This window comes from Orbicella franksi, chromosome 12 (assembly GCF_964199315.1).
Source record: "Orbicella franksi chromosome 12, jaOrbFran1.1, whole genome shotgun sequence".
NCBI lineage: Eukaryota > Metazoa > Cnidaria > Anthozoa > Scleractinia > Merulinidae > Orbicella > Orbicella franksi.
Genome location: NC_138156.1, coordinates 20,876,396 through 20,890,395, shown reverse-complemented (window position 1 = coordinate 20,890,395; position 14,000 = coordinate 20,876,396). Strand labels below are relative to the sequence as shown.

General features: G+C 41.3%; 2 protein-coding genes across 3 annotated transcripts in view; one reads left to right on the top strand and one right to left on the bottom strand.

The window, feature by feature from the left end:
* LOC145462727 (uncharacterized) overlaps window positions 1-14,000 on the bottom strand; it is a 179,673-nt gene that overhangs the window by 118,716 nt on the left and 46,957 nt on the right. The gene's annotated exons all lie outside the window — the stretch shown is intronic.
* Window positions 63-13,772, top strand: LOC145462731 (uncharacterized). Of its 2 annotated transcripts, XM_081446324.1 has the most exons (3): window positions 63-4,247; window positions 4,551-4,625; window positions 6,863-10,148. In XM_081446324.1, exons 1-2 carry the CDS (start codon window positions 1,454-1,456, stop codon window positions 4,622-4,624), a joined length of 2,868 nt encoding a protein of 955 aa, XP_081302450.1. In that variant the 5' UTR covers window positions 63-1,453; the 3' UTR covers window position 4,625; window positions 6,863-10,148. The 2 variants fall into 2 exon arrangements, with proteins under 2 accessions (XP_081302450.1, XP_081302451.1); XM_081446325.1 differs by lacking the exon at window positions 63-4,247 and having other exon boundaries at window positions 4,254-4,625; window positions 6,863-13,772.

The window sequence follows — 14,000 nt, the reverse complement described above, 5'->3', positions numbered from 1 at the left end:
CCATCCCCGCCCCCTCAAAATACAAATAGCAATGGGGTCAGTGACCCATGCATCTGTTTCCCTCAATCAACGGAAGTCGATTTAGCATGTTGTAATACATAATGTAACTGAATTATTGGCAGGTCTGGTCGACGAATACGCCGACTACTGCATGCGACATTACAGACAGAAATCTATTATTCCAATGACGACGCACTCTACATTTACATCATTGTTATAATGTAAATACAACAAAATAAACATGCAAGCACTAAAGCAGACCAAAGCAAAAAAATTTGGGGACCTATGCCATACAAGAGAATGACTTGTATGTGCGACTATCAAGTAAGAAGAGTACCAATCGGTCGTCATACTAACTTGGTCTAACTTCCATTTTATCACCGAAAAATTTGCATTGTAACTGGAAACAACAGGGCCAATATGGAAAACGCAATGAACCATATAAATTAGTCGTATGTCGATTCTTGAAGTAAAAGCGCTTTGATTGCGCATTGTTGCTTGACAGCTATACAAAGGAGTTTTTTTTATCTATCTATAGACAACTCAGTGGAGACAAAGGGTTATCGCCAACTGCTCCAGGTGAATGAAGTTTCCGAGGAACGTCGTTGTCATCATTTGCTTTCCGAGAAACTTCAAAAAGCCCTGCAGTGCGGTATTTTATAGAACAAGTCTCTTTAGTATCGCACCCTCCATAACTCAGGGCTCAAGCTTGAAATGCATTTGCAGAAATGAAAAAAACATATATAAAAGTGAAATCTGACTAATAGTTTGCATTGCCTGTAGTCGGTACACCCTACTGCATGCACCATGCTCTATTGGTTGGCGCTGTTACATTATGTAAAACCCGTGACGGTCATTTTTTCTTTAAACAAGTACACAAACATACACATGTACAAGGAAAATCACTGTAATCCTATAGCCATGATCCCATACAGGAAGTCCAATTAAAAATCTGTGACGGCAGAGCCGACCACACAATGGTAACAATATAAACAGATGTCGTCACACGTATTGTATAATTTGACGTACAAGAAGGTAATGCTTGTGACGATCGTTTCAGGTGCTTGACTGTCACGAGCAAGTTTGGGGGAAGCATTGACCCCTGTCTGAAATAAGACAGGCATATGCTAATTTGACTCTTCTTAAGTAGCATATGCTAATTTGTCTTTCTCGGAAACCAGAAGTGCTTCATCATCAAGCGGTTTCTATAAATATTTTTTTGACGATCTGGTTTGCCCTTTATACGAACATACCCATGAAAGATAGCAGAATCTTCGTTCAAAGGTCTGACTCGATAAACTTCGTGATTGATCATGAATTAGTGGTCCAGGCTGCAGCAAGGTAGACATGGCTTAATCCGAACTTTAGCTTGCATATCATTTTGGAAACGACATTTCTGGGAAAAGGTGCTTCGACAGCAGATCATTTCTAAGAATTTAGCAAGCAACGAAACATGGCGGTTTATGATGTATCCGAAGAAAAGACAAATGGCACAAGACTGACACGACTTCTGGTTGATGGAGGAACGCATGTTCTAAAAGAGTTCCTTCATTCCATTTATCCTCGCGATAAATTACAGATCGTTTTAAGCAAAAACCGTCCAAAACTTCATAGTCTGAAGCTGAGCCGTGTAATATTTGATAGCCAGTGGGAAAAGTTATTTCCTTCATCAGGAGACCCACCAGACTCAGATACTTTTGATATATCGCTTTTGCATTTGTTGATTCGAGAAATTTGTCATTTGACGGCACCTTTAACTGGATGGCACAAAATGCCCACCGAAGATGATGACAGCGTAGAGGCCAACATTGCAAGAATCAAATGCTTCCGTAATGAGCTATGTCACGGTACCTCTACCGGCGTTCCCAATGATGAATTTGAAGAGAAATGGAAGCAAGTATCTTCTTGCTTAGAGGCACTTGAGCTATACGCTTACCGACAGAAGATTGAGCGCCTGAAGAGCGATCCTATAGATCATGACATACAACGTCGAGTGGAGGAACAAGTCGATCAGTGGGAACAGTTTGATAAGTCCATCAAAGTTCCAAGCTGCCTCCCAGACGAAATTCCCGGAGAACTTATGTTTGGCCGTTTACACGAGACACAACAAGTTACAGAAGCCATACAAAGTGGATCAGTCTCAGTTGTCTGGATTACCGGCGGACCGGGATTTGGGAAGACCACAGTGGCTAACAAGGCCGCTCATGAATTGTCCAGGCTTGACTGCGAACGAGCAGTACTGTTCTGTTCCTTAAGGTCTACGAAAAGCCTGAGTGAAGCAGCTACGTTAATGACACTTGCTTGCAGTGAGAACCAGACGCAACCACCAGAGAATCCCCAACATTGGCTTCTAAACTGGAGCAAACAAAAGTGCTCGAGGGTCACTTTCGTTCTTGACAATGCAGATGAAGTTCTTGAAGACAGTGATTGTATAAACGAGTTTTTAAACCTTTTGGAAAATATGAGAAGGCTTTCAGGACAAAATGTCACGTTTATTATTACCTCCAGAATGGCATGCAGCACAACCAGTTCACAATCTAAGAATGTTCGATTAGCCTGTTTGCCAGTAGAAGAAGCGAAGCAGATTCTTCTTTCGCGAGTCGCTGATTTGGAAAGTCGGGCGAAACTTTCCAAGGTGGAAAAATTGGTCGAGCTTTGTGGTTTTGTCCCTATTGCCCTTTGTATTGCTGGCTCGTTGCTCTCAGACTATAATGAAGATGAACTCATACAAAGTCTGGAAGATGAGCCCTCGGATGTCCTCCAAGTCGGTAGAAGGTCCACCGACCAAACTTCAGTCGAAAAATCAATCAAGAGATCTTTTGAGATACTTCACGAAGTGGAACAAAAAGCCCTCGTTCTGTTATGTGTCTTTCCTGGCTCATTCAATTCTGATGCGGCCAAGTCTTTGATTGCAAACTGTACAACAAATGCCAAATCAGTCTCAGTTCTACAGGAATTGAAAGACAGATCTCTTGTCGAGCAGTTGAGACCATGCAGATACCAGGTACATCAGCTCATTCAAACATTTGTGCAGAAGATCGCCTCGGACAAGTATCCTGGCCTCTTAGATCTGGGAGAGAAACTGGCCTGTGCGCACTTCATTTCTCGCCTTGCTGACAACGCTTATCTCTACTGGAGCAAGGACACCTGCAAACAGTCTGTGGACTCCTTCAATGAGGACAGGCACAACTTCGAGTACTTCCTTCAAGTTTACACTCACATGCCAAGGAATATCGAAGACCAAGAAATTGTGAAATCCTGTAAAACTTTCCTTGATGATCTTCCCCAGAAGTGCATGTATCTAGAAAAGTGTGTTCTTCCGAGATTTTACATTTTTGTTCTGGAAAGATTGTTGGAAATGTTTCACTCAGAATCTGAGCCAGTGCACAGAGTGGAACTTTTGTGTATTCTTGGACACGAAAGCAGGAAAAAAGGAGACAGGGAAAATTACCAAGAGTTCATGAGGGAGGCCGAAGAAATTCATACAAAGAATCGTGTTGACTTTGAAACACATCCATTATCAGAAACTTATTTCCGCAACAGTTGTGCTCGCTTTTTTTCGGGCAAGAAAGACCCCCTTGAGAACAAAAGAAGAGATCAAGAAACTGAAGCTGCGTTGAAAGTCAGCCGTGAAAACCTAGGCGATCACCCGGAAACAGCAGCAACTCTTTTATTAGCAGGAATAATTGCACAACGTCGTAAAAAATGGGATGAAGCAGAACAGAAGTTTTTTGCGGCGTGGGAACTCTTTAAAAAGTGCCTTGGGAAGCACTTTATGACTGCTGAAATTCTCAAGGCCATTGCGGACCTTCACGCCGGTAACTTTTTTCGTCAGAAGAGCGAGACCGAGTTGGACAAATCCCTTACTTATTATGCACAGGCTATTGAAATATTTGAGGACCTTGAATTTAGACAAAGCAAAGAGAGTATCTCGACTCTAAAGAACTTTGGAATGTGCCACATGAGGAAGGGTAACTTAGATGAGGCCATGGCTTTACTTACAGAGGCAGACGAGATTGCCGAGAAAGAATTAGAACCTTGTCACACATGGAAAGTCAAGACAAAGACTGCACTAGCCACCTTACATGACAAAATGGGAAATGTAGACCAGGCGAAAGCCGTGATGCATGAAGGGTTTTCGATGGGCAAAAAGCTAGATCTGGAAATAGATGAGATGGGCAACAAATACGAAATACTAGTATTCATTAATCGTCATCCACAGACGTTCCCGGAGATAGAATTTCCAAGTGAGTAACGATTTTCAGAGCTTTGAAACCAGTAGTTACTGAGAACAGCGCAATCGTTTGTCTGGTCCGAAATTAAAGTAGTCTTCTAGATGGTTTCTTTATCTTTGCCTCGCAAGGTGTCTAGCCTTCACTTGACCATAAAATGCAATTTACAAAAAGATAGTATCGGTGGTAACGGCGGAAGTCCTTTATTTCGCAATTCTTTGTCTGTTGTTACAAATTGATCGTACCTCAGTGAGGCCGCAGTATATCAGTGCTGTGGTGATTCCTAAATGATCTTTTGTTTTCACTAATACATTTCAGGGAACGTGCGTGGTGCAGATGGTCACTCTACCAAACGCCGTAAGCCTGGACCGAAAGTCGTTTCTAAACACTAAGGTGATTACAGAATACCATAACTAGTGAAACACAATCGAGTGTTTCCGATTTATTACAACACTGAGAAAGATAACTTGATTGTGACTGGCTGAGAGCAAGCAGATTTTTGATCTGCCGTACAGTGCAAACAAATTCGTAACTTTCTCAGGCACGTTATAAATAGCTAATAAATGAGTAACTCAAGCAATTAAGGATTTACATGCTACTCGTGCTATTTCAAAATTATATCAAATTTCACGGGCTTAAGGTGGCTCAAAACAGTTTTCTGGGGTTTTTTTTAGACTTAGAACTAGGTGCGATTTTTCAGGCTTGGAACTGTACTGTTTTGAATGGCTGTGCTGTCTTTTTAAGGTAACTTTCCACTGTGCCTTTCATTGTGTTTAAGTCATAAATTAAGGTTGCACTGTCCTGTTGCATAGCAACAAACTCGACCCACTTTTTACCATCAATTGCATCTTAAAAACTAACTAAAGTCAGTGACCCCATATTTTTTTTATTTAAATCTCACGGTTATTACACACAGAAGACACAGGCAAAATTATAAAAAGTTCTGCGGAGTGGATTTTTCTAAAATTAAGAAAAATGGACATTTCCAAGTTGGAGACGTTCCACTCAATTTCGCACATGCATTGCGCTTTTGCTGTTGAATATTTTTGTGCATTAAAAAAGTAGGGTCACCGCATCAGTTTTTGAGATATTAGCCTTGAGGATAAGGTATTTTAGCGCGTGTTCCACGCGCAAATTAAAATCTCGACCTTGCAAGATCACCCCTTGCGCATGCGTGAAGGCGGTCTGCTGATCAGTAAACCCAGCAATTCTACGGGAATAAACGTGAATAGTCCGCGAATAGTGTTTCCTTTTTCGCTGTTGTCGTTAGCAGCATAAGCGGTAAAAGAAGAGTACCACAAATACCCGGAGGTGAGCCTAGCCAAGTACAAAGAACGAAGAAAACCTGAAGAGTAGTTTTTTTTTCCTGCTGTTTTTTAGATTGATAGCCGGCGCGATCGACCGCAACATTAACATCACAAATTCGTTGACGTTCCAGCACAGCGGTTTAAGGAGATGGTTTCCTTTGAAATTGCCTGAAGGATGGATGTTTTCGGAGTTAAAAATAACTGATAACGCAAACAGCTTACTAAACTCGGCGGAAACAAAGTTTTACGAAGTAGACCTCGCGCCGCTATGTTTGTTTTGATTTTTGTAAACTTTAAACCTCGCGCGCTATATCGCCAATCTTCGGATGATCGCGTGATGCCTCGCGCTGAAGTGCGCGCTAGAGCCCAGGCGTCTCACGGAAATATTACTGTTTTGAGCCACTCGAAGGCTGGTGTAATTGTGAAAGAATTTCAAAATATCACTCGTCGTACAAATCCTTAGCAGCACTCGCATTTATACGATAACCCGTAGAAAGCGCTTTTGCGTGTTTTCATGCACTCGTGCCACCACGATACATGTGTGAGAGTGAGTTAAGACAGCTGGAATGTTTTGAAGTTCATTTTTGGCCCTCCTCTATCACAAAACCCTTCGCTCTCGGGAGAGGGTACTCCAATCTCTCCTGAGAGCGTAGCGTTGGGTGACATGGACAGGGCCAGAACTGGAATAGAATGTTGTATGTATGGATGGATGTGAGCTGTAAGGGAAAGTTTACCAGAGAACTTTTGAGTTCTGCAAAAGACCCTTTTAGATCTCTAAACAAAATACTCAGGCTGAAAACGCTACTACTCCCACCAGTCACTGGCCTGTTAGAGGCGTTCGGTTAGTTGGAAGCAGCTCAAAATACGGCGAGAGTGCCTCGCAGGAAAGCACCTCACCACAAACACCTCCCTCCCTTTTTTACGCTACCCCCAACTAACTATACTCCTTGAACAGGCCAACCTGTCACCTGTTTCACGATGCGTGGTAAAGTTTCCGACCCCATTCGACCATTGGGCTGGTTCTACCCTGGGTTGTAAAACGCTTTCTGGTTATATTATATCGGCCGACCAGTAAATATCTTAATTATACATCTAAAGATCAAGATCAACATATGCAATCATTTCTTGAAAACATGGGTCTTGTGAAATTTGAGGTACTTGCATGATATATCTTCTCAAATAAATCATAAAACTAAAGAAATAGCTCTTCTAAAGATCTCACAACCGAAGCAACTAGTTATCAAGGAAACACGCCTTGATACGTTCTAAGCATTGACGAGAACACAGAACGTTCAGGTTAACTGAAACATTTTGCTTTTCTAGAGCCCTGTACCGACAGTGAACCAGGTGACAGAGGATACGGAGCATGCGCAACAGGTAGCAGTAAGTCTGGGTAGTAGGCGCTGATTCTGCATAACTGCTGTAGCTGAACTTGATGGCATGCCTGTTGAACGAGATTAATGGACAAAAACTTTTATTCTAGTACTGTAAACGTTACGTTAAGCGGAAAGACTGTAAACTACTATACCCTAGGTGTAGTTTTATCGAGAATAACATAAACCAGTGGGGATGGGCAAGGGAGATATTTGTTTTGTTGGGAAATATCGCGGTGGAATTTCAAAGTACTTTCCAACCCTCTGCACCATTTTATGCTAACTGCATGTGTGTACGGCCATTCCAGAATAAAGACCAGAAATTACTTGTCTATTTACTGTAAAGGATTTAGCTGCGAATCCAAAATTAGATGTCAATTCCAACCCTCTCACTCTATCAGGGTTAAACGACCTTAGCCCATCCCATCCACAAATAGGTCAAACTACTTCTTTCAACCCTCTAACCAAGCCCGTGGTAACAGTGGTATGATAGTAAATTGTTTAGATTTCTTTTTAACTTAAATAACAAATAAGTTACTCTAAACATGTGACCGTAATATGTCTAAGTCACTCGTGTTGAATGTTCGTGCAACGAAGCAGTAATACGTGGCAACTGTGTGGCAATCAGGCTATAGGCGGCTGTAAATATGCTTTATCGAGTTCAAGATTCAAGATTCAAGATTCTGCTTATTTGCCTTTTTACCTAATATATTAATTATTTATAAATATTTCAATGTTTGGCGAGGTGACCTCTAGAGGGATTTCATAGTTCAATTATATTTTCTTTGTAAAATTATTTCATCTGCAGAGGTATCGTTAATCCGATGTAGTTTAAGCTAGTAAGGATAGCACTCAATGAAAGTCACAGCGAACACTAGTAAATGTGTTTAGAAACCTTCAGCTGCAATTAAAGTGATCATTCGTTTCATGGAGAAATAAAATCACCTGTCGGTTTTCTTACTTAGAGCGGTTTTCCCAAGTGTAGCAACACCTAAAGGAAACTTATTACGTACCGATATTAGACTACTCGGCCAATCTCAAACCATAGTAAAACCAAAACCAAAACCAAAGAAATTACTTGAATACTTTCCGCGGCATTTAAATGAAAACCGCTGTAATGAAAAATATCCTCTTCTGAACTGGACACCCACAGACCCAAGGGACCATGACCATTGCTTTTTTGAGAGGCGGTTTTTTGGGCAATTTTGCTGAATAGGAAATTTTTCAAGCTACTCTTTTCACGATTCTTTTTCCTTGTTTTTGCTATGCAAGATTGATTTTATCATTGGCCAGCCCCCATTTAAAAATATAATCCATCAAGCACTAATATCAATGCAGTCAGTGAACCAAGCATCTGTTTCCCAGAATCATTGAAAGTCGATAACGATTTAGCTTCCGTCTTTGGTTTGCATGTTTTTTAAATGGGCTTCGCCACAAGAGAATCCTAACAGTTTTGCTGTCCTCCCCTTCATCAATGGTGTCACGCAACCACTAACAAGAATTCTTCGAAGGCACGACATTCAAGTTGTAAATAAGCCCTTCAAGACTTTGCAACAAGAATTTCCTTCGCTCAAATTCAGACCATCTATTGAACATCAACCGATTTATAAGATGCCCTGCGCCGATTGTGATTGGTGTTATGTAGGCGAAACCGGCCGGTGTTTTGAAACTCGTAAGAAAGAACATATCAGGAATGTTAAAGCATGTGCTAATGGATCAAACATTGCGAAACATGCATGGTCACCATCGCATAGATTTTGACAATTCCAGCGTCATCGACAAAGGCTCTTTTCGCATTTAAAAAACTTTGGAGGCTTGGCACACCTCTGCGACCAAACATGCTGACCATAATTCTAAGCCGATTCCAAACCAGTATAGTATTCTTTTTAAACAATAGTCACCTAAGTTACACATTTTTACTTTGCTTTTGTTTTTATCTCGCCTTTTCTTGCTTATATTTTATCATTCTGTATTCCATTTTTTATCCGTCGAAGGCTGTAGATCGACAGCCGAAAGCTCATGTTCTTTTTGAAAAATTTTTAGCCAGCGAACGTTTGTATTTTATTTTTATTCTGTCTTCTCACTAAGCTGGTTACTTTTTTTTTTTTCCTTAATGCCGTAATGCATCATGTACCTGAATAATTGGCAGGTCGATAATACGGACAAAGAAGATTATTCCAATGACGAAGCACTCTACATGTGCTCCATTACTAACTCACGTAACTGGAAAGAAAACCCACACTCACAATATGACAGACCAAAGCAAAACAAAGCTGTAAACGTATGTACAAGAGAATGGTTTGAAGCAACACTGAATAAGATATCCAGGTCAGTACTCGGAAGAGTTACCCCGCGCTGGCTAATATAGGTCATCATTCCATTTCCATTTTATCAACGACCCATTTACCAGTGCTCTTCGAAACAATGAAAACATTAACAATGTATGATGCATATAATGAATACAATGAGCAACAGATTAGTTGCGTGTTGATTCATGACAAAAAAGTGCTTGATTGCACTTTGTTGCTTGACAGCTATTTTAAGACGTGAGTAAACCACAGACAACTTAGTGATTGGCTTAAAATTAAAGGTATCGCGTTAATCACGGGACAAAAGGTGAACACTGGATATTCACCGGCTGTTTCAAGTTTCTTTCCGAGAAACTATGGAGAGTGATGCAATGTGGACTCAATATTGAGGTATCGTACCTATCATAACTCAAGGGTCATCCATACGAATAATTTGCAGAAAATTAAAGAAATGAGACATATGGGTAAAAATGAAAGCATTTACAGTGAAATCGAAACAGGCAGAAAAAAAATGCGTTGTCACTGACCGTTTACCGTTTCCAATCATACTCTGTACTCGTTAACCATGACAATGCACAAGAGCTCAGTGGTGTTCTATTGGTGGAAGCATTGACCCCTGTCTGAAATAAGAGAGGCATATGCTAATTTGACACACGAACTGAAAACAGCTGTCGTCTTTCTCGGAAACTGAAAGAGTCTTTCTTCGGAACTGAAAGGGTCTTTTTTCTAATCCGAAAGTGCTTTATCATCAAGTAGTTTCTTAATATTTTAGCACGTTTTACTACGACCGAACCGAACGGATCTAACACATCTGATACACTTCGAAATGGTCCAGGCTGCAGCCATGTAAGCTTTGAAAACGACATTTATCGGAAAAGGTGCTTCGACAGTATATTATTTCGAGGAATCTCAGTCAGCAACAAACATGGCAGCTGCCGCCGCAGCTTCTTCTGCTGGTTCCTCTGGATCATCGGTCTATGCTGTGTCGGAAGAAAAGACGAATGGCACAAGACTGGCACGATTACTGGTTGATGGAGGAACACATGTTCTTAGAAAGGTTTTACATTCTGTTCATCCACCCGCGACATTACAGCGCGTATTAAACAACAATCTTCGCAAGCTTCAAAGTCTGAAATCCAGGCGGGTAATATTTGATGACCAGTGGGAAAAGTTATTTCCAACTTTAGGTGATCCACCAGACTCGAAAACGTTCGACATAACGCTGCTGCATTTATTGCTTCGTCAAATCTGTCACCTAACGGCGCCTCCAACTGGATGGCACAAAATGCCTGCGGATGGTGATGTCAGTCTGGAAGCAAACATCGTCCGAATCAAATGCTTCAGAAATGAGCTGTGTCACGGTGTTTCCACCGGTATTCCTAATGGCGAATTCGAAGACAAGTGGAGCAAGATATCCACGTCTTTAGAGTCACTTGAAGCTAGTGTCTACCGAAAGAAAATACAGGACCTGAAGGACGATCCCATCGATCACGACACTCGACGAGCGGTGGCGGAGCAAGTCGAACAGTGGAGGAGAGCGGAACAACATGACGAGTGCGACGCTACTTCTAACCTTTGCAACTTTCTTCCAGACAAAGTACCAGAGAAACTTATGTTTGGTCGTGAGAAAGAAATAAAGGAAGTCAAAGAAATTGTAGAAACTGGCACAGTGCCTGTTGTCCTGATAACCGGGGGACCGGGATTTGGAAAGACAACTGTGGCTAACGAAGTGGCTCATGAGCTAGCCAAACCAGAAAACGAGAGGACTGTCTTGTTTTGCAGTCTACTGACACAGAGATCCTTCCATGAAGTAGCCACAGAAATGATCCATTCATGCGGTACAATCCACACAAAAGCGCCAGAGAATCCGGAGCAGTGGCTCAAAGACTGGAGCAAGCAGATCCAAACGCAAGTTACGTTTGTCCTCGACAATGCAGATGGTGTCCTTGAGTCGAAACACCGAAGTTCGTTCCTAAGCATCTTACAGGCGGTAAGAATGTTGTCGAAGCAAAAGGTGACATTTGTCATTACTACAAGAAAAACGTTTAAAGATCCCAATTTGCAGTTGAGGGAAGTAAGGCTAAACCCAGTTTCAGTCGATGTGTCAAAGAGTATTCTTGTCTCTCGAATCTACGATCATGATATCCGAAATAAGCTTTGCAAGACAGAGAGATTAGTTGAGCTATGTGGCGGGATTCCATTGGCGCTTTGCATTGTTGGATCACTGCTCTCCGACTTCACGGAAGAAAAACTAATAAAGCACCTGGAGAAGCAGCCTTTGGATGTTCTGAAAGACGATGAAACATCAGTGGAAAATGCAATCAAGACCTCATTTGACCTTCTGACTCAAGCTGAATATAAAGAAGCCTTCGTTCTCCTGTCTCTGTTGCCGGGTTCATTTAAATCAGATGCTGCTGAGGCTGTTATGGAAGCATGCTCGATTCCTGGAACTCTGCCTGGTTCCATCCTTCGCTCCCTGAAAAACAGATCACTTCTCGAGCAACCAAGCTCCCGAATGTATCAGATGCATCCGCTTATTCAAGCTTTAGCAAAGAAGCTTGGTGATGCTGAGTATCCCCATCTTGTTGCTGCGGGGGACAAATTGGCGTGTGCTCACTTTATGTCTCGCCTGGCTGAAAATGCCAATAGGTACTGGAGTAAGAACACTTGCAGAGAGTCAGTTGAAGCATTTAACGCGGACAGGAACAATTTCGAGTATTTTCTTCAAATCTACGCTCAAGGAAGGGAAAAGAAGGATGGCGATATCGTGGAATCCTGTAAAACTTTTCTCGATGATTTTCCCCAAAAGTGCATGTATTTAGAAATGTGTGTTCTTCCGAGATTTTACATTTCCATCCTGGAAAGGTTGTTGGAAACGTTTGACTCTGAAAGTCAACCAGTGCACAGAGTGGAACTTTTGTGCCTTCTTGGACATGAAGTTAGAAAAGTAGGCGACACAGCAAAGTACAATGCCTATACGGAGGAAGCCAGAAAGCTCTATGAAGAGAAGGGCACTGATTTTGAGACAAATCCTTTGTCAGAAGTCATTTATCTTCACAGCTATGCCCGATTTGTTTCAGAAAGCAAAGTATCAGATGAACCTAAAAATGTTTTCCTGAAATCGCTGCAGATCTGCGAAGAAAAACTCCCTGAACATCCTGAAAGAGCGGCAACTTTGCTATTTGCTGGACGACTCGATAAACGTCGCAAAGAAAAGAGTGAGGCTGCCCAAAAGATGAAGCTAGCATGGCAGCTTTTCAACAAGTGTCTTGGTGAACATTTTATGACTGCACAGTGCCTAAAAGACTTTGCCGACCTACTTTTCTTTTTTGGAAACAATACTGAACTGGACAGAGCACTATCCTATTACCAAAAGGCTTTAAAAATGATGAAAAAATTGGGGATGGAGGGTCATAAGGAGAGTATTCTGACTCTAAAAAACTACGGAATTTGCCACAAGAAGAAAGGTAACTTTGAAGAAGCAAGAAATCTACTCGAAGAGGCGGAACGTGTTGCCGAGAGAGACCTAGATGAGGATCACAAGTGGAAAGCAATCGTAAAAATTGACCAAGCTCTCTTGTATGAAGAAGAAGGAAAGATAGACCAAATGGCGATAGCGATGAAAGAAGGACTTCAAATGTGTTACAGACTGGGACAGACTGTACAACAACTGGGCAACAAACATCTGATACGGAAAACTCTAAATCGTTATCCAGAGTTTTTTCCAAAAGAACAGTACCCTCGTTGAAAGGCCATATGCCCGCTGTAACTCAAAGAGAAATAACTGAGAAGATCTTTACTTTAGATGTAAACTATCAAACTGACTTTTCAAAAAGCAGTTTATCCTCTTTAGGATGAGTCATATCACAAGTTTCCATATATAAGAACCATTTTGTCAGCAATGTTATTACTACAAGTTGGGGTGACTCTTACAATAGTTACACCGGCAAAAGAAATGAACGAAGGCCTGTCTGTTACATAGGTTCGCTACTTTTTTTGATTTTAGAATAGAAACAATGCCGTTATCTTGAGTTTTAAACTACTTTACCTGCGGTGATGAAAAATACCGTCTAGGGGAATAGACACTGATCCTCACCTATGTTGTGGTATGCCAATATTAATTTTTGTTCGCGTACGTTTGAAGATATTTTTCTCGGCAAAGTTCTTTAGTTGTATAGTGTCTCTGAAAATTAAAATGTAGACGTAGTGTAAGGTGTCCGTCTGTGATGAAAATATAACCGACTTAAGGTTACGCTAAGCCTTCGTCGGTTTCCTTCAGACAAAAATTCGTACTTGCTCTGTTAACTGAATGATTGGCAGGTGTGATAGAGAATACGGACTGAGAAGAATATTTCAATGGCGACGCACTCTACATGTGCGCCATTACTAATTTACGTAACTGAAAAGAAAATCGCACAGTCACAATAAAGCAGACTAAACCAAAACAAAGCTGGAAATGTATGTAGAAGAGAATGGCTTGAAGCGACCCTGAGTAAGATATCCAGACCAGTATTGGGAAGAGTTACCCTTCGCCATTTCTCACTGCTCTTCGAAACCGTATGATGTATATAATGATTACAATGAACAATAGATTGGTCGCGTATTGATTCTTGACAAAAAAAGTGCTTGACTGCTCTTTGTTACTTGACAGCTTTTTTAAAGCGTGAGTAAACCAGCTGATTGGCTTAAAATTAAAGGTATCGTGTTAATTAGGGGACAAAAGGTGAACAAGGAATATTCACCGGGTGTTCCAAGTTTCTTTCCGAGAAACTATGGAGA

Coding starts and splice junctions, on each gene's coding strand:
- LOC145462731 (XM_081446324.1), top strand. CDS start 1,454: ATGGCGGTTTATGATGTATCCGAAGAAAAGACAAATGGCACAAGACTG. Junction 4,248..4,550: donor CCCGGAGATAGAATTTCCAA/GTGAGTAACGAT, acceptor AATACATTTCAG/GGAACGTGCGTGGTGCAGAT.